The sequence below is a fragment of the Morus notabilis genome, unplaced genomic scaffold, assembly GCF_000414095.1.
Source record: "Morus notabilis unplaced genomic scaffold, ASM41409v2 Scaffold1333, whole genome shotgun sequence".
Classification (NCBI taxonomy): Eukaryota; Viridiplantae; Streptophyta; class Magnoliopsida; order Rosales; family Moraceae; genus Morus; species Morus notabilis.
The window spans coordinates 504,588-524,541 of NW_010364060.1; the positions used below are offsets into that span (position 1 = coordinate 504,588).

At 33.8% G+C, this 19,954-nt stretch overlaps 3 protein-coding genes across 4 annotated transcripts in view; all 3 read right to left on the reverse strand.

Annotated features, from left to right (window-relative positions):
* Positions 1 to 246: 246 nt before the first annotated feature.
* Positions 247 to 1,148, reverse strand: LOC21403152 (glycine-rich protein). The gene is made up of 2 exons (XM_010105690.2): positions 955 to 1,148; positions 247 to 804 (listed from the first exon to the last, which is right to left on the reverse strand). The coding sequence occupies exons 1-2, from the start codon at positions 1,064 to 1,066 to the stop codon at positions 527 to 529; spliced, it is 390 nt and encodes a 129-aa protein (XP_010103992.1). The 5' UTR covers positions 1,067 to 1,148; the 3' UTR covers positions 247 to 526.
* A 6,915-nt stretch (positions 1,149 to 8,063) lies between these two features.
* On the reverse strand, positions 8,064 to 14,670 carry LOC21403153 (phospholipid-transporting ATPase 1). Its single transcript, XM_010105691.2, has 7 exons — positions 12,467 to 14,670; positions 11,985 to 12,291; positions 10,705 to 11,413; positions 10,504 to 10,627; positions 10,161 to 10,380; positions 9,327 to 9,785; positions 8,064 to 8,609 (listed from the first exon to the last, which is right to left on the reverse strand). Exons 1-7 carry the CDS (start codon positions 13,977 to 13,979, stop codon positions 8,390 to 8,392), a joined length of 3,552 nt encoding a protein of 1,183 aa, XP_010103993.1. The 5' UTR covers positions 13,980 to 14,670; the 3' UTR covers positions 8,064 to 8,389.
* Positions 14,671 to 17,511: 2,841 nt separating this feature from the next.
* LOC112092999 (phospholipid-transporting ATPase 1-like) overlaps positions 17,512 to 19,954 on the reverse strand; it is a 5,959-nt gene continuing 3,516 nt past the window's right edge. For both annotated transcript variants that reach the window (XM_024170470.1, XM_024170469.1), the window contains 5 exons: positions 19,480 to 19,954; positions 19,272 to 19,395; positions 18,914 to 19,133; positions 18,212 to 18,670; positions 17,512 to 18,003 (listed from right to left, as the gene is read on the reverse strand). The exon at positions 19,480 to 19,954 ends at the window's right edge or, in 1 of these variants, runs on beyond it. In XM_024170470.1, coding sequence (XP_024026238.1) covers positions 17,784 to 18,003; positions 18,212 to 18,670; positions 18,914 to 19,133; positions 19,272 to 19,395; positions 19,480 to 19,954 — 1,498 coding nt within the window. In that variant the 3' untranslated portion in view covers positions 17,512 to 17,783. The remainder of the gene's footprint in view (positions 18,004 to 18,211; positions 18,671 to 18,913; positions 19,134 to 19,271; positions 19,396 to 19,479) is intronic.

Consider the following 19,954-nt stretch of genomic DNA (forward strand, 5'->3'; position numbering starts at 1 on the left):
TTTTAGAGTTTTTAGTAGAGTCAACATGGTATTAACTCCCTATATATTCTTGTTTTTTGTTTTTTCTTAATTTTTTCTACTGAGATTTATTTTGCGTTTGATTAGTAAATTCGTGTCATGATTCGAATCATGATTTGTGACTCACTACAACATTTTCTTTCACATAAAACATACATAAATTAAGAATAATTCTGAATCTATCAACTAAACATTTTTTTTCTCTTTTTTCCTATTATAACTGCATACTGGGAATAAAAGTCAACAAGCATTTCATTGACTATAGTACGAGTACTTATTGAGAAGTGCAACAAGCTCTAGAGTATACCACTAGTGGTATACAAAACCGTGCACGAATAAAGAACCATACATTCTTACATGCAACAAGCTGCTAGAGTATACCACTAGTGGTATACAAAACCATGCACGAATAAAGAACCATACATTCTTACATTCATGCTTATTATACATAGAAATATATACGTATATGTATATATTTAAACTCTAGATAGGTTGCATATGAGCTGCCTTAATTGTTGGGTTTGGCTGCGGCTACTTCATGATCAACAGCTTCGCCAGCATAACTGCAGCACCTTGAGCAGCCTTTTCCATAATAATTGCGCCTGCAGCAACCATGGTAGCAGCCACGACGACGGGAACCACCGCCATAACCGCCACCACCACCGTAACCACCATGGCCACCGCCACCACCACGGCCACCGCCGTAGTTGCCTCCGCCAGGGTATCCTCCATATCCACCGTGTTTTGCATCGCCCACCCCATTGGCCTTTTCATCAGCGGCATCCACTGCAAAGCAAATGTGATGGAAACTTATTATAATAACACGTACGAAACTCTGGTAAACAAATTGGCTACATATGTTAATTAGCACATTAAAATAAAAATCTTACTATTTTTTTTACAGATTTTTAATATTTAAAGAGACAAAATCCTAACCTGCATTTTCGTCAGTGGAAGTCTCGGCAACGTCTTTAGCTGCCACCTCGGATGAGATAACAAGAACAATGGCAAATAAAAGACCCAGCAGAAAGAAAACCTTAGAAGCCATTGTATTTTTACTTAGCAAAAGACTCTAGCACTATGACTATAAGTGGAAGTGTTAGACACTGGTAGGAAAACCGATCTCCATTTTTTGCCTATTTATAGGCTGAGAGAAAGGGGTCGAGTAATTACCAATTTGCAAGATGGGACCCTAACTCTATAGTTTGTTGGGAGTAGTTCAAGGATATCTAAAAATTTATTGAATCTTATCCAATCCACGGTAAAACAACTGATCCTATAACTTGTTTGTTTTATTATTATATTCATATGTGTGTGTGTGTGTGTGTGTGTATGTGTGTGTATATATATATATATATATGTGTGTGTGTGTGTGTTTTTAGGGTTCTTTAAAGTAACACGACATTTAGAAGTACCACTTCCAATGTAACATATATGTGTAAAATAACATGATTCTTATTTAAGTAACATGACATTAAAAAGACGTAACATTTTTTTCTTTTTTTTTTTTTTTACACTTCTCAGATGTCGTTGCTTCATATAGTAAATGAATATGTTATGCTTCTTATTTATATATTAATGAAAAGTATAACCCCTTAAGAGGACTAAAGTACGTACGTATATATATACACATATATATACACACACACGTGTACATATGTGTGTGTATAGGATTGTCAATACAGTTGTAAAAATACATAACTCTATGAATAGTGTTATTTTACTTTTTTTCTTATGCATTTAATTGAGCTATGCTCTTGAGATTTTAACTTCTTTTAGTTTAATTTTGTGTATTTTAATTTGGTTTATTTTAGTTTGATTTCATTTTAATCTATTTTATTTTAGTGTAATTTTACTTTGTTTTTTCTTAGTTTGGTATTGATTTTATTTTGTTGTTAGTTAGTTTCCCTTTTAAAATAATTATTTTTTCTATTTGTGTAATTGAAAAAGGTGAAAGGGGCTCCTTTAACCAAGCCACTGCCGACCACCGTCCCTGCGGCTGCCCGCCCATCAATACCTGCCACATGTTAGCCGCTTTGTAGTCGTCCTATATATGGCCTCCCCTTTTCTCTCTATTTGGAGGGTTTTGAAGGAGCTTGAGGGTTTTTCTACCTCATTCTTCAACTAGTAGGGAGGATAAGTAAGACGGAAGAGAAAAGAGATGAAAAAAAAAAAAAAAAAAAAACAGAGAGAGAATTTTATTATTAGAATTGTAGAATTTTAGTCTTTGGATTTTTATTTTTAGTTTTAGAATTTTTATTTTTCCAACACCATTCAAGAGAGCATATTGTCCATTCCCAACATATTGGAGTTACAAAGAGGAGGAGGAAGAAGATCAGGGAGGGAAGAGATTTTAGAGCCTGTGACACCTTCATTTTGGTGATTTTTTTCTTATTTTTATTTTATGTTGATACCGGTTTGGTCTATTTACTAAGTTTGTTGTTAAAAATTGATTCCACAAATAAACATTGAACTTGAAATAGAAAATAGGCACAAGAGATTGGTATCGCGGTTCGGTAACCATTTACTCTGCAGGGCCACACCCAGATGATGATCAGTCCACTACAAACTCAAACTTACAACTCAATTGAACTTAGACTCCCTCTCAAGACAAGACGCCTATGAACTGTAATTTCTTAAGAGATTTGATCAATGAGATCTTCTCGACTTATAATATTGAAATCCCTTCAACAAAATTTCTCTCTCGAAAAACTAAAAATCCTTCTCTGAAGTATTAATGAAATTACAATTGCACACTCTAATCTCTCACACTCAAAAAATCTAATACAAAAGGCATACAGAAAATGACCAAGACACTTTAGATAAATAAACAATCAAAACAACTGTCAAAAAGTTTTCAATGCAAAACGATATACTCAACTTATTGCAGAAACTTGTTGCAAAAATTTCTGCAACAATGTTGTCAAAACTAATCTAAAAATTAATCACACAGATTCTTAGAGTCTTCTCATAAGAGGCACATGAACCTAGACGTGTTCCTTAGAAGCAGAAGATTCATCCAGCCAATTGAATCCCATAAATCAACAATTTTCTAAACTTAAAGCAAATGTTGACTTTTCACAAAAGAAGACTCTGTACAGTTTTTAAATAAGGCAAATTCTTTCCAAAATAATTCTCCAGCACATCTCAATCCAACCAATCAAATTATCACACCCAAAATAATGTCAATCACATAATTTCAACAAATCCAAAAATCAAAATAAAGTTGACAATCAAATCCCAACATTTTATAATTGTACGTTCTAAGAATGCTTGGATATTATGCTTTGTTTGGTAGGAAAGAAAAAAAATATGATAGAAATGAAATATGAAAGTGATGAAAAATAGTAATGATGGAAAGGAAATTGATTTTCTTTTATGTTATTTAGTATGAGAAGATAGAAAGAAAATGAGTTTACTTTCACTTGTTTGGTATTGGAAAGTTAAATTAGGAGTAAAGAAAAAATCTTACTCATAAATTACTTTTATATCCTTAAATTTTTTACTTGGATGTTGCTGGAGAAAATGGTAATTTAGTAACTTTGCTCACTTTAATGAGTTGTCTCCATTTTCTATCTCATTTTTTGCCCACTTGTAAAAAGAAAAAAATGGTGGGGCCCACATGTATTATTTTTCACTCTATTTTCTCTTCCTTTCTCTTTTCTCTCCTACCAAATAACTTACATTTTCATTTTCTCTCCTAAAATCTCTCCACCTTCTTCCTTCCTTCTACTTTTCTTTCCTACCAAACATACTCTTAGTGTTACTTCTTTGTACTTTTGTTGGTGGTTATACTTAAGACTACACAAGAGACAGCTAAATATGTTTCGTGGTGGTGGTGGTGATGATGATGATGATGATGATGATGATGATGATGATAATAATAATAATAATAATAATAATAATAATAATAATAATAATAAAACTATTTAATTTTCTGAATAGTTTAAATCATGGTGGGTTTGAACCATTGGTTTAAACCATATAGGTTTTAAACTGAGAACCCAAGAGAAATTTGGGTTTAGAAATCTTTTTATTTTGAAGGTTTAAGTGTACACTGACTTGAACATCAATATGAATACAAACCTCTTAAACTCTCCAACTAAACAATCTTTTTAAGGATTTTTTGACTCTTAAGGAAATTAGAAGTTGTTTGTAACGTATACTCAAAACTCAAACCATAATTTTATTACAATATTTTTTTCTTAAAAAAATTTGAATAAAAAATTTCCGTTAACAAATTTATATGTTCTCAAACGCCCTTAGCTTATCCATCCTTAATGAGTCGCGAGCCAACCATGCACTTATATCTGAATTATTGACTTGGGGGGTAAAACTAAAAAAGTGTGTCTGAGTTGGCACTTCAAACAGTAGGGTACGTAACTCCGTTTTTGACACATGATGATTCGTTTAGTTCGTTGATTTAAATTTTTAATTTGAGTTCATAAATAATTTTATATGAAAATTTTTTACTATAATAAAAAAATTAAATATAATTATTTATAAAAAAATTTTATTGTAATAAAACTTAAATTTTAAATTTAAATGAACGAAATAAACACTCATCTTTTGACAATTTGATTCGTGTCAATTAATGACCATGTTGTGAGCAGTTGGCCAGGCTGTTGGCCAATGTTCACTGGATACGCCAACAATTTCTGAACCCATCAATCAATGCTATTAAAGTTTTGAAATCCATTAAACAAATGCATTGACCAACCATTCAGAGGCTTTTGTTCATGGTATATTTAATTCACTAATTTAAATTTTTAATTTAAAATAAAATATAATTTTATGTGAAAATTTTTTATTATAATAAAAAAATTAAATGTAATTATTTTTTAAAATTTTATATTATAATAAAACTCAAATCGATAAAATGAACATAATTTTATGATTATATATTATTCTTAAAGAATTTAATTTGTTTTGTTAAATTTACTGTCATTTTTCTTGGTTCTTATCATCTTAGGTCTCATTTATTTTATCGATTTAAGTTTAAAATTATAATTTTGTTATAATAAAAAACTATCAGAAACAGTTACATTTAACCTTTTTTTATTACAATAAAAAATTCTCACATAAAGTTACATCTCAATTCGAATTAAAAACTTGAATCAACGAACTAAATGGGCTCTTAATGGTTATTTATGCCACGTCTGTAGGAGATATTTGTTCCTAACGAATTTAGGCATCGTTTATTTTACCGATTTGAGTTTTCAGTTTTAAGTTTCTACAGTAAAAAGCTCTTAAAAAATGTAACATCTAATTTTTTTTACTACAGTAAAAAGTTTTCAGAAAATGTCACATCTTAATTTGAATAAAAAACTCAAATTCACAAAATAAATGATATCTTAATTTATTTTGTTAAATTTACTGTCATTTTTCTTGGCTCTTATCATGTTAATGGTTATATATGCCACGTCTTGGGAGATATTTGTTCCTAACGAATTTAATTTGTTTTGCTAAATAATGTCATTTTAACATATTCCAACAAGACGTGGAAAATAAACGACTCTATATTAATGTCATTTTAACATTCTCAATATTCACCTTATGAATGTCTCAAATTAATTATGGGTTCTGGCGCTCAGGCACCCAAATTTGACCAAACCAGTGTCAGGCTATTATTATCATCTCTTTTTCCCAAAAAGCATAAAGTAAGACATTAATTGTTCAATGAAATCAAATCTTTTGATTATAGGACTCCTCTCAAAAATATTAGCGCGTGTAAACGAGGGGCTTATTATATAGATAATTTCTTGTCAAAATGAATATTTCATGATAAAATATTATATCTTTTTAATCTGTTTGATTGGTATTACTTATAAGTAATATTTAATTTATAATCTAAGTTTCGTTCGTTTTACTGATTTAAATTTAGAATTTGAGTTTTACTACAATAAAAATCTCTCACAAACAGTCACATCTAATTTTTTTACTACAGTAAAAAACTCTCATTTAAAATCACATCTCAACTCGAATCAGTGAAACGAACGAGGCCTAAATGATACATCCCCATTTGTTTTTCTTATATGTGTGAATAAATTTTTAATAATTACGTCTCTACCGATAATGATAAGAATTCAATTTCAATAATTATTTTATTTTTTAATTAAATATCTAATTTATTATAACCGTTAAATTAATCACAATAATACCCACAAATAAAGAAATATTATAGTATATATAGATTTTTTTTTCCTTGGCATATGACAATGCCAAACGTATAAATAACAAGAATGAGAGCCTAAACAAAGACTTCTCGACTCTTCTCCACACTCCAATCATTTCCAACCATTCCATGTCGGCCGGTAACTCCAATGAGATGCCCAAATTTACCATCTTCTAGTTTTTTTTTTTTTTTTTTCTTTCTTTGAACTTCGAAACAAACGAACAAAAAAAGCGATTACAGATTTACTATTGCAAAAACTCACATCGTCTCTTTAGAATTTTTCCCCTTCTGTTTTGATACACGACAAACTAGGCATATAGTTTCAATTTCAAACTCGTTACGGTGCAAAATACACCCATTTATGACAAGCATGGCATTCAAAATCTATTCTTCCTTCAATCTTATAAAGGCTCAGCTAACTCAGCATATTCCTCTGTCGTTTCATCCTATAGCGCCAAGACTCATATTCACATGCGATTATATGGTTGTGTTTGGAGTTTTTTTTTATTTTTATTTTTTACATTTTTTGAAAAAAAAAATTGAAAACGGAAAAAAAAACGACGTTTGGCACAATTAAAGACAAAAAACAGAAATTAAAATAATTTTTTAATTTAATATAAAATGAGATAAATGAAAAATGACTTTTAATCATTTTTTATTTTTTATTTCTTTTTTATTTCTGTTTTCTCCTCTCTTGAGCACACAGAGAGAGATATTAATAGATTTTTTTATACTGAAAATAATCTATTGATAAAATTATCAAACGCATTTTTAAAAATAATTTCTGTATGAGATTGAAAACGTTTTCATTTTTATTTTCATACAAAAAATAAAAAATTATTTTAAAATGAGTTCCAAACGTACTCATTGTGTTATACTATGATTATGCAGTATAATCTACTAGAAATAATTTAGAATGAGTCAAATAAAGTACAACCGAATCCACAAACGCAAGTTGAGAGAGAGAGAGAGGGATGTAGCAACCACTATGAAATCTACCCTGCAAGTCCACCAGCTTGCAAATGACAGAAACCACTAAGTGGACGTTTGGTTCATGTATTCAGAACCATGATTCAGAATTATTCTCATTTTACGTGTGTTTTTTGTGAGAGAAAAACACTGTAGAAAATCATGAATCATGATTCAAAATCATAGATGAATACATGAAACAAACGGACTCTAATTCTACATTTTGTAAGAGGGAGGAAAAAATACGAAAAGAATGACAGAGGAAAGAGTGAAACTTTTTTGGTATGGATTCCCTCTTCTAAAATCTTCATATTTTAAGTAATCAAATTTTAGAGTACCTCGAAGAATTTAAATACCCGTTTAATTCGTTGATTTGAGTTTTTAATTTGAGTTGAGATATGACTTTATGTAAAAACTTTTTACTATAGTAAAAAAGTTAAATGTGACTGTTTCTGAGAACTTTTTACTGTAGCAAAACTCGAATTCTAAACTCAAATCGGTGAAATGAACGAGGCTCTGAAATCCCTCACCCATCCCTCCTTTCTCTCCTACAAAATGACCATGGATAGGAATTCCCTCACCCATCTTTCCATTTTTCATTCCTATCAAACAAGCTCAAAAAGTGAACATGCCATTTTCTCTCTCTGTGGTATAAAATACAACACGTGACACTGCATCAAAACTACCATGTAAACAAAGTGTAACGAATTGAGTGGACAGAATCACTGGTGTAGGGCATTATCTAGCATCGACCATTCAATACATATTAATGCTTTCCGGTGTGGGTTTTCAGGATCCACACCGCATGGGTCCCTAGAGAACGATATAGGGTCTCACAACGAGATCACAGGGCTTTCCATTATGAATTCAGCTAAAAATAAAAATAAAAGAAAGAGGTGGGAAAAGCATTCATTATATGCAACGCCAAAAGAGTATCTAGATGGAAATAGAGTAAGACCATTCCTTTTTCTTTTTCTTTTTTTTTTAATTTTAACAGAATGGGAGCCATCTAAAACTATTTTACATCAAATGATTTACGGATAATACAACAAGAGTTAAGTACAAGCCTACTATCACGAACTCTATCCTTCGGATAGCAAAATAATTGAAAATTGGCAACAAGAGAGGCACTCAGCAGCCCAAAGAATAAAACACTATATATAGAACGAGGCAAAAAGAAAATAATAATAATAATAACAATTTGCAACAAGGAACAAAATCACCTTGTCATCTCTGTGGACGGTCCAAAACAGGATCCATTTCTTTTTGTATAGCTCCTAACTCTCTTAGATTGCCAAACTTCTCAGCCTCTCTAGCAATCTGAACGTCACAAGGACTATAATACTGATAAAGAAATTTTACAACAAAACGAGGAAGAAGTGCTACTACGACGATTCCAAGCAAACATAACCAAAACAACCCAGTCTTAGCAACATGAAAGATCGCCCTGTCAAATAACATTGGAGTTACAAATGTCAGTGGCGTCAGTGAGTATACACAAGGCCAATACAATGTTCCCGAATCTCACTATATTTCAGTTCATATGCACATATAGATCATTTCATAAGGACAACGCAACTGTTTAGTAATGAAGGAAAACGAGAAATGAAAAAGATTCTAGAGCAAACTTGATTAGAACCAACACAAAGAATTCTCCTAGATTGACCAAAGTAAGCATCTAATATTAATGCTTCGCTGCATAAATTACACTTTTAAATTCCAGTTCGGAAATTGTAAGTACTTCAGAAAAATATACTCAAAATGTTGAAGGTCTTGGGAATCTTGAAATCTTGGACCACTATATTGTCTTTTTCAAAATAGTAACGGGGTTCCATCAGAAACTCATAAAAGTAACTTTCTTTACCAAGACCATATCCAGCAAGAGCTGTCACAGGGGTATCAAGTTTTTGGCTCGTAAACTAATTTCTCACTACTATAAAGCCTACGTGTAATTTACCATTGAATGAGCTAAAGGATGGAAAGGAAAAATATCATTTCATGAAATAAGTCCATACCCTGTCCTCTAGTATGCAATAGTATAAAGTCAAATGAGAGAAGGAAGGATATAATTTGTGCAGGAAAATATATATATACATATATATCTATATATATAAATGTATAATATTTGTATAAATATCTACAATGATTAGAAAGGAGGGCGTACCAGTAACCAACTAGTGATGGAAAAGCGTCAATGACAGAGACACAGATAAAGGTTGCGACTATAGATCCCCATATGGCTGCATGAGTGGTCCAAGTCCACCGGATGACATCCATAGCCAAATGTAAATTAACCAAAATAACCACTGCAATTGTCCAGAGATCTCCTATACTTGATGAGTCAACTGTGCTTCCCCAATATGCAAAAACAGGAATAAAGAAGGCAGCAAGACTTTGCCAAACTGTGTCCATCATTCCAAGCCAAAACAATTTTGAGTTGTAGCATTCTTGTCTGTGACCAGCACCATAAAGCTGTGGATACTTTAGAAGAGTTCTTCTACCTAGGTCCTTGTCAAGAATACCGACAACAATTGTAGGTAGAGAAGTATAAAGTACTGAGTACAACACGCTGCTCCACTCAGTGATCGCAGTTGTCAAACTAAAACATGTAAAGAGGACGTACCTACAAAGAATGCAAGATGTATAAGATAATAAGCAAGAAATTACACTCTTTTTCTATTTTCTTTTTTCTTTTTTTTGGCCTGTTATTTGTGAAACCAAAACCATTCTGCTTGAGTGACTGCAATTATTTGTTTCTACCAAAAATAAACAAATAAATCATAAATAAACAAATAAATAAATAAATAAACTATCGTCCATGCATGACATAACATGCATTTGATTTTATAACGGCATTAACCTAAAAATGAAAATAAATGCAACTAGATTCACCCAATTTTTATCTAGCTTTCAAAACAAAACCTAATTAAAAATAGATTAGCAGCCAAAATAGTGATGCAATATGAACGTATGGTTATAAGGACAACAGAACACTCACCAAAATAAAACAAAAACAAATACTGCATTCCTGTAAAAATTATATAAGATTGCGTAGCCCATTCGCTGGTAATTCCAATGTCCATGAACCAATAAAAGGGGAACCAAGAATCTGAACTGCCCCATTGCAAAATCTGAAGCCATGACAGCTTGCCGGCCCTCTTGGCCACTTATGCCAACTCCAACATCAGCCATTTGGATCATTGACACGTCGTTAGCACCTGTTGATCATCCATCAGATTTTTGAACAGCTTGCAACACCAACAAGAAAATAAGGTAATATGTATCTCTAATCCTTTAGAAGTATAAGATATTATTTCAGTATATCGTATTCAAGAAATTACCATCCCCAATGGCCAGTGTCATGTCAGTTGTTCTACTCTTCACAAGGTCAACAATTCCAGCTTTTTGCAAGGGCGCCACACGGCAACACAGCACTACAGAACATTTACTTGCCAACTTGAACAACTGAAATACAGAACAAGTTTGATCAGCATACATATCAGCCAGACTTTGCAATTTAAACTATGTTCAGAAGCAATTACCTGCTCTTCAAGTTCACTATCAAGAATATAAACAAGGCTAGTACCATCAACTATCAAGGCTGCAGGAGTTAAAGCAGCTACTGATGTTCCTTCAGTATCACATGTGACCCCAGACACAGTCACAAGCTTCTTAGCCGTGGCTGTGGCCTGTTGTAAACACCTTCTGCAAGACTCCTTGGAGTTGCTGTTAATTATTATCTGTCTCGTCGTAGAAGTCAAGAGCTTTGAAGAGTACCCAATAGATATGGCAGTTTCTTGCTTGTCCCCTGTCAAAACCCAAACTTTAATCCCAGCAGTTCTGAGAGATTCGATGGCTTCTGGCACCCCTTGTTGCAGTTTATCTTCAATTCCAGATGCACCAAGTATGATAAGATTGCTTTCTATGTTGCCAGCAACCTTACGAAGGAGAGCAGCCCGACCAATCAAAGCTGTGCTCGCTGCCTCAAAGGAAGTGTGCCATTGCTCAAATTCAGAAGGATTCAGTTCCCGCATCCCAACAACAAGGGTTCTTAGACCCATTGAGGAATAAGCATGCAGATGAACTTCAGTTGCGTGCAATGTGTTTTGGTTTACAGATTCATCAATCACACTCAACATTGTGGTATCAGCACCTTTTACAAAAACTTTAACAGTCTTGTCTGGGCACCCAAGTATGACAGACATTCTTTTACGATCACTATCAAATTCATGCAAACCCAAAACATTGAACCTGCAGGGCCCAAAATCGAGAAGCTCGTGAAAGTGAAATAACATGGGCTGCATTTCTTGAATAAGATTCTGTATTTTAAAATATTCTAATGGAAAATCCAATCAACTATAAGGGATGCAATATCGTTGAGACATTGAAAAGTTTGGTCTTCGGGCGATTGTAACTGTTACTCCCATTATTATATCCTTTGTTAATGTCAATTTTGAGATGAAATGCACAAAAAAGATACCAATAATCCACAAACAAGATTTAAGAAAATGCAAGAAACTCTCTTTTTTCACCCACAAAAGCAAATTGGTTTCAACTATTTCTCCACACAGGAAACAACAAAATACTTCATAGAGTTAAGAGAACCTCAAGTGAACTTCTTTTCCAGTTAATCTTTTGAGACAGTGCCTTCTTGTACGGAAAAGTAAAATTAGAGCATTAATAACATTTCTGCAATCTAATCTCCAGTAACTTATTCTCCAGTGGTACAATAAGAATGTTGAAGAAACGAAACTACCAGGGGAAATTTTATTTTAAAATCAACCGGAATGAGGGTGATAAAGATAACAACACTTCAAATTACCTTTGCCTTTGTCCTTGAATATCAATAACTATGTGGCCTGAGGTTCTTTCAATAAGCATAAAGCCATAGGTTGCAGCAGCATAAACCAATGCTTGTTCATCAGGTGACTCTCCTTGGTAATCTATCAACTTCGTTGTAGGGTCAGATGTATCTATAACAAGAGGAACAATTGCATTGCAAGCTGCTAATGCAAGAAAGAAATCATGAACTTGTTTGCATTTGATTGTATTCTTTCTGCTCTGTGCTAGTTGTTGAAGCTCTGGGTCAACATTCACCTTCATCTTTGGTCTAAAAATAATCCCATCAACTGGTACAAGACATTGAAGAAATATAAGAATGCATCAACTAGACATGTAGAGAAGTCAAAAAACACAACAAATAAGTATCAATAATTATAACGATAACAACAGTATATGCTAAAAAAAAGATCATCATATACGTCAGCTTTAATGAATAAAATTTTAAAAGCAAAATCGTTCTACCTCGCACTGAGTATCCTGCATGCTCCTCTTCTGAAATGCCTTTTCGGCCACTATAATCCACGCCCCCAATGCTTGCACATTGAAATTCCATCTTGTTCTCCGTAAGCGTGCCAGTCTTATCAGAGAACACATACTTTATCTGTCCCAAATCCTCATTAATATTTAAAGCTCTGCACTGAAATCTTGAATTTGAGGTCTCATCATACAGCTGTGTGTCCCGGATCATGAAATATGCCTGACCAACCCGGACAAGCTCCATAGAAATGTACAGAGAAATGGGGATCATAATCTGGAAAACAATAACAGACATGAGGAAAGTGAAGAAAATCTCCATTCCCCAACCATAATAATTGTAATTTTCGACTTTCCCCTTAGAGTAGTTCTTCCTCCTGTAGAAAGGCAAGAAATCCAACTCATGCCTGTGGCGCCTCAACCAAACAGCGGCACATACAGAGACAACTGTACACAGAGCAATAAGAAACACTGATAGAACAATGATCTCAAAGTTCATACGGGACTCAAGCCGGCTCCTCTTACACGAGGCTCCAGAGCTGTTGAGCATAGCCTTTGTCTCTCGACCAGCATACACTGCAACCCCAATTGCCCAACCAGTGTTTTTGAGCTCACATCCTCGAAGAAGAACATTTGAGGGTCCTAGAGACAGTTTTTTCCCATCAATTTCCATATTTGCCTGGAACCCATAAATATTTCGATTGGGTTTCTCGCACCTAATCAAACCACAAATCATATCCTTTTCAGGGAACTTGGAGAGTGTTTCTTGTTTTGCATAACGGGTCTTCAAATTCGATTCCCCATCCAAATTGATCGTCTGCACATACGCAACACCAGTTGGGTCACTAGTTGAGAGCACCACCATATCACAAGGAATAGTCTCATTTGCCTGAAGCTTGATGATTTCTCCAACTTGGATATCCTTCCATCTTTTTGAGTGGAACTGATTATTAACCAAAACTAAAGCCAACCTATTGTTCTCAATCCGGTCAGACCGATGCCGCCTATAGTCTTCATATGCATCCTTAACTGTAGTAACTAGCAACACAAATGCCAACGGCAAAATCGAAGCTCCCCGGCCAAAAACAACCAGCTGGGGCAGCTGATTAAGAACGGCTATCACAAGGAAATAAATGTATGCGACCCTATGAAACTGCTCAAACAAATTTCTTGGCAAAAATGTTAGAATTGAGTATTTCCCTGTCCTTACCGAATTCCCAGCGAATTCAAACCTCTCATTGGTCTTTCCAGGATCATTTATATATACCAACCTCGCGTCCTCATCATTGATCTCCCTCTGCGACACACTAAACACTTCCGAATCCGTCGCTCTCGACCCGTACCTCACATGCTTCGTGCTCACGCCACGATGATGATGATGATGATGCTGATCGCCGAAATTCACTTCTCGAACGGAATTCGCTGCAATGCCTCTTCTTGTGGTGGAGGCAAAACCAGATTCGATGTTCAGGGAATTCTCTGCCGGTCTTTTGGAGTCCATCCCCGGAGAAACGATTCCGATCGACTCCAAGATTAGGTTTTTTTTCCCCTTTTCCTTAAACAAAGTTTCAGGAATTGGGGCTTCTCGGGGAAGAGATCAAAAGGGGACAAATTGAGGCCATGATCTGAAGATCAGAGGCCTCGCGAGCACAACCAAACCGATAATCGACAAAATGCATATAAATTCCCCAACCCGATCAAAATCCCAGAAAATTCACGACAAGAACAAGAACAAGATTCTTCGCAACTCAGCTACAAATGTGGAAATCTTAAAACCAAAATAACAGTAATAACAACAAGAACGAACAAGAAATCAGATTACTGTATTTCTTTTTCCCCCTTGGGGTTTTGAGCTGGAAGCTAGTCGCTTTCGCACCGCGGCATTTTAGAGAGAGAGAGAAAGAGGAGGAGGAGAGAGAGAGCTTATGGGCAATGGTGGAGAAAGAAAGTGCTTGTTGTTTCTGTTTTGGGCAAAATGAAAAAAAGGACAAGAAAAGAAAAGAAAATGAAGCGTGTTGTGTTTTAGAGGGCGAATTGTAAGGGGAAATTTGGATGGGAAAATGGCCCTTTACTTCAGAAGAATCCCAACAAACGCGAGAGAAAGTGCTTCCACTTCCACACACACCCCAATTCTCTCTCTAAAAGCATTTTTCTTTTTTTTCTCTTTTTTTCTCATTTCTTTTTTCCTTCTTTTTTCCTTCTTTTTTTTCTCATTTCTTTTTTCTTTCTTTTTTTTCTCATTTCTTTTTAATCACACTTTTGGCGTAGTTAGTTCTACTAAACAGTTTTGGGTTAATTTTAAATTTAACACACTAAAGAGTCAAAACATTCTAGGCATGTTTTTTTGTCTAAAAAACTCAAAAAAAAACAACTTAAGTTTTAATTTTATTCAAGTTCACGTTCTTTTAAGTTTCAACTTTATTCAATTTTACTCAACTTTATTCAAGTTCTAACTTCAACTCAAATTATAACTTAAATTCAACTCAAAAACTATACTCAAATTACACTCCAAAAGAACAACCCTTCTCTAATTTATGCAACTTTCATTGAGTGGTTAACTTTTTTAGCTATGTGTGTGGTTTAGTTGACTGCTTGGTAAAGATTAAAATTGGTCAATTGACAGTCATGAAAGGACGAATATTGTAACTTGTAATAAATTGATGGGATAGTTGTGCATCGTTTTGAATTATAAGGAGTAAAGTGAAATAACATATTTTTTGAGGGTCAAATTTAAATTATTCTCACAATTTTTGAAAATAAATAAAAAATAAAAAAAAAACGTAAGTTTTGTATTTCATTTCACATGACAACCATATATAAATATAGTATTTTCACTAGGGGTACCAACTTGGTGTCTTGACACAAAACGCGACTCAAAATCCACACGAAATTAACGGGTTTGAGTTTGTTATAAATAGGTTTGGATCATAATCGGATTGACACAATTAATAAATTGATTAGGTTATGGTTGATCTCTTAACGCGAATTGATACGATTAACTATATGTGTCATATGCAATCTAATGATATGTGATATAATATGAAAATTTATATGACATATTAAATACAAATAATATGAATTTTAATATTTGTAGGTAAAATTCATTTATTTTTCTTTAAAAAAAGATAATTTGACCAATAAACATGTTAAACCTCTCGTGGTTGTGTTAAATAAATCATTATTATATTAGTTATTTATTAAATATATTGATTTAAACAGGTTATACAGGTTGACAAGATTAACACGATTAATAAACATGTCGTGTTTGGTTTGATATTTTTTGACACGATTAATAAAAAAATTAACACGACTCACAAACACAAATTACCACCCCTAATTTTGACCCAGCCACTACAAATATTAAAAAATAAATAAATAAAAGGCCTATTAGCAGACCACAATATTCTACCACTAAGCACATAATAAGTCACTTCAACCATGAGACAAATTGGTAGGAAGGACCCATGCAATTTGGTAGTCGGTCCAACTCTGAATCCATTACTAACCAATTTCATGGAACAACTCAAAAATTCTTTCATATCTTGCCCTAATTTGATTAAGTCCATATTTTTTTCATTCATCCTTGAATGCCATAGTTGCCAAGAAGCAATAATAGGTGACCAATGCCCTTTAATCCTAATATCAAACCGAAATTGTTAAGGGCCTTTGCCTACCATGCGAAAACCTTCCACTAAAAGGTTTATATTGTCATTTGAAAAAATAAGGTTATTAGGACAATTTTCTAGTCTGAAAACAGATCAGGTGTTTTAAAAGTTAGTAGACATTTAGTTCATGAATTTAAAATTATTTTCATTTTACGTATGTTTTTTATAAGAAAAAAATACTATAAAAAATCATGAATTATGATTTAAAATTAAGAACGAATATAGAAAATAAACAGGACCAAGATAGAATCTCACCTTACAATATGAGGACTAAGATCAACTCTACTCTGACATATCATTGACAACTATTATACCCTAAGTCCTTTTTTTCTATTGTAAAGAAAACAAAAAGCAGAGCAATACAATACTGCCAATGCACGAGTGTCTTGGCAACAAAAGAACAAGACAAAATCAAAAGGAGAAGAAGAAAACAAATTGGGAATTTATTGATGAAGTCCTTTTTGACAAAATAACAAAACAAAAAACAAAAATGAGAAGCATACCGATGAAACTGGCCTCTGTACGTGAAAGCTGAGACTCCATCAATCTTATGTATAAAGTCCCCTGACAATATGCTAAAAATGGGTGGTTATGATGATCTCTTACATCTCAGTTTTCGTGTTGTTGTAATGTTGCGTCTGAAACATTTTGTTTCTTTTTTTTTTCCTTCTTTTTTTTCCTTTTTTGCACTTGACATGAAACTTTTAGTTTAATGATAGTAGGAGCTTTTTGCTTTTTAGGTGGGTTATCTCAACTGGCAATGCATCGTTTTTAACCAATTACAGTAAAATTAATATATAAATAATGTTAAAGATACTAATTTAAATCTCAATTTTTTGTATCAATTAATGTGACGCATAAGTTGTCATCTTTATATTAATGAGTATTTAAAACATTATAAGAAATTACATCTGTTAATAAAAAAAATGACAATTCACATACCACATAAATAAGAGTTAGGATTTAAGTTAATATCACTAACATTACTCTTGATATATATATATAGATACAAAACACTAACACAAACGTATATGAACACAAAGGCAACCAAAAAAAAAAAAAAAAGAACAAATCTTGTCAAAGAAAACCCATTAATGAAAATAGCAAGAGAAGAAAATTTTATGAACAGAAATAAACATCACGAGGATTGCATCACATCAATATTAAAACCTAGTGTTGCATAAATGATGTGACGGGAGTAAGAAAAAACCATAAAAAAAAAAGGGGGGGAAATCGGTTGGACAGTTGGACTTAAGCATGATATTTACGACACCAAAAACCCAACTCATCACTTGACTATGCAAAGAGAGAAATAAGAGATGAAATCAAAACATCAAAAAGATTACAAGGGAGACCCGACAAAAAGAGAAAAAAAGAATCATGTATTATTATCCTTCTTTAAACTCATTTACATTGTCATTGTACACACGGGAACATCTAATTTACAACAAATGATTATGCAAAATACAACAAAAGCCTAAGTATAAACCTAGCATAGCTAACTCTATCCTTTGGATAACAAATAACGAAAATCCGGCGACCAAGAGAGGTTACCCTAAAGTGGCCCAAAGAATCAAGCACTCTGTATAAATAAAATGAAACAAAAAAAAGGCATTTAAAACAAAATAAAAATCACCTTGTCATCTCCGAGGATGATCCAGGATTGGATTCATTTCGAGTTGTACAGCTCCTAACCCTCTTGGATTGCCAAACTTCTCAATTTCTCTGGCAATCTGAACATCAGAAGGACTATAGTACTGATAAATAAATTTTACAACAAAACGGGGGAGGAGCGCTGCAACAATGATTCCAAGTAAACATAACCAAAACAGCCATGTCTTTGCAATTTCGAAGATCGCCCTGTCAAATAACATTGGAGCTGCAAATGTCAGTGCTTATACACGAGATATGTATACAATGTTCTTATTATATCACTTCAGATATGTGTACGGACCATTTTACTACTGAGAGAAGAAATGGTATAACTCGTGCAGGAAAAAGAAAAAAAATATATATATATATAAAATATGTATATACAGATCTAAGATGATTAGAAAAGAGGGCGTACCAGTAGCCAACTAGTGATGGTACAGCATCAATGACAATGACGCAAATCCAGGTAGCAAATATCGATCCCCAAATGGCTGAATGAGTAATCCAAGTCCAATCGATAACATCCATGGCCAAGTGTAAATTAACCAAAATAACCACTGCAATTGTCCAAAGATCCCCTATACTCGATGCATCAATTGTGCTTTCCCAATATGCAAAAAGAGGGACAAAGAAGATAACGATACTTTGCCACAACGTGTCCATCATTGTAAGCCAAAATAACTTCGAGTTGTAGCATTCTTGTCTTTGACCAGCACCATAAAGCTGAGGATCTTTTAAAAGAGTTCTTCTACTTAAGTCCTTGTCAAGAATTCCGACGACAATAGTAGGCAAGGCAGAATAGATGATGGAATACAATACGCTGCTCCATTCGTTGATTGCAGTCGTCAAAGTAAAACATGTGAAAAGCACATACCTACACAATGTTCATGATGTATAAGATAATAAGAAAGATATCAAAATCAGACCAAATTTAATCCTTTTTCTCATCTCTTTACCCATTAATCAAAAACCAAAGTAAATGACTAATGCAATTTGATATTTTACGAAAACATGCACGTTGATTTCAGAAAATGTTTGACCTCAAAGAGAAACCAAATCCAAGTATTGTGAAGAAGGAAAGAAAGAAAGGAAAAATATAATAATAATAATAACTTACCAAAACAAAACAAGAACAAACACTGCATTTCTGTAAAAATTGTAAATAATCATGTAACCCATGCGCTGGTAATTCCAATGTCCATGGACAAATAAAAGGGGAACCAAAAATCTGAACTGCCCCATTGCAAAATCAGATGCCATTACCGCTTGCCGACCCTCTTGGCCACTTATGCCAACTCCAACATCAGCCATTTGGATCATTGACACGTCATTAGCACCTGTTCATAATCCAGCAAAAATCCCTAAAACATCAGCTTAAAATTCCAACAAGAGAGAGAGAGAGAGAGAGCAAATAAATATCTTTAGGATTTTGGGAGCAAAAGAAAGTGGTATAGTATCTCATGTATGAAAATTACCATCCCCAATGGCCAGTGTCATGTCAGAAGTCCGGCTCTTTACAAGGGCAACAATTCCAGCTTTTTGTAATGGAGCCACTCGGCAACATAGCACTACGGAACATTTACTGGCCAACTCAAAGAGCTGCAATTTATCCAAATAACATGGATTAGAATATAAGAGATCATTCAAGGCTTAGCTAAGAAAACTAGGTCAAGAAGAAATTACCTGTTCTTCAAGTTCACTGTCGAGGATATAAACAAGGCTAGTACCATCAATGATCAAGGCTACTGGAGTTGGAGCAGCTCCTGATGTCCCTTCAGCATTGTCTGTGAACCCAGACGCAGTCACGAGCCTCGTGGCCATGATTATGGCATCTTGTAAAATTCTTCTACAAGAATCCTTGGAGTTACTGTTAATTATAATTTGGGTCATCTTGGAAGTCAGGAGCTTTGAAGAGTAGCCTATTGATATGGCAGTTTCTTGCTTGTCCCCTGTTAAGACCCAAACCTTAATACCAGCTGTTCTTAGTGATTCTATGGCTTCCGGCACCCCTTTTTGAAGTTTATCTTCAATTCCAGAGGCACCAAGTATGCTAAGATTGTTTTCTACGTTTCCCGCAACCTTGCGAAGCAGAGCAGCCCGACCCATCAAAGCTGTGCTTGCTGCCTCAAAAGAAGAGTGCCACTGCTCAAATTCAGCA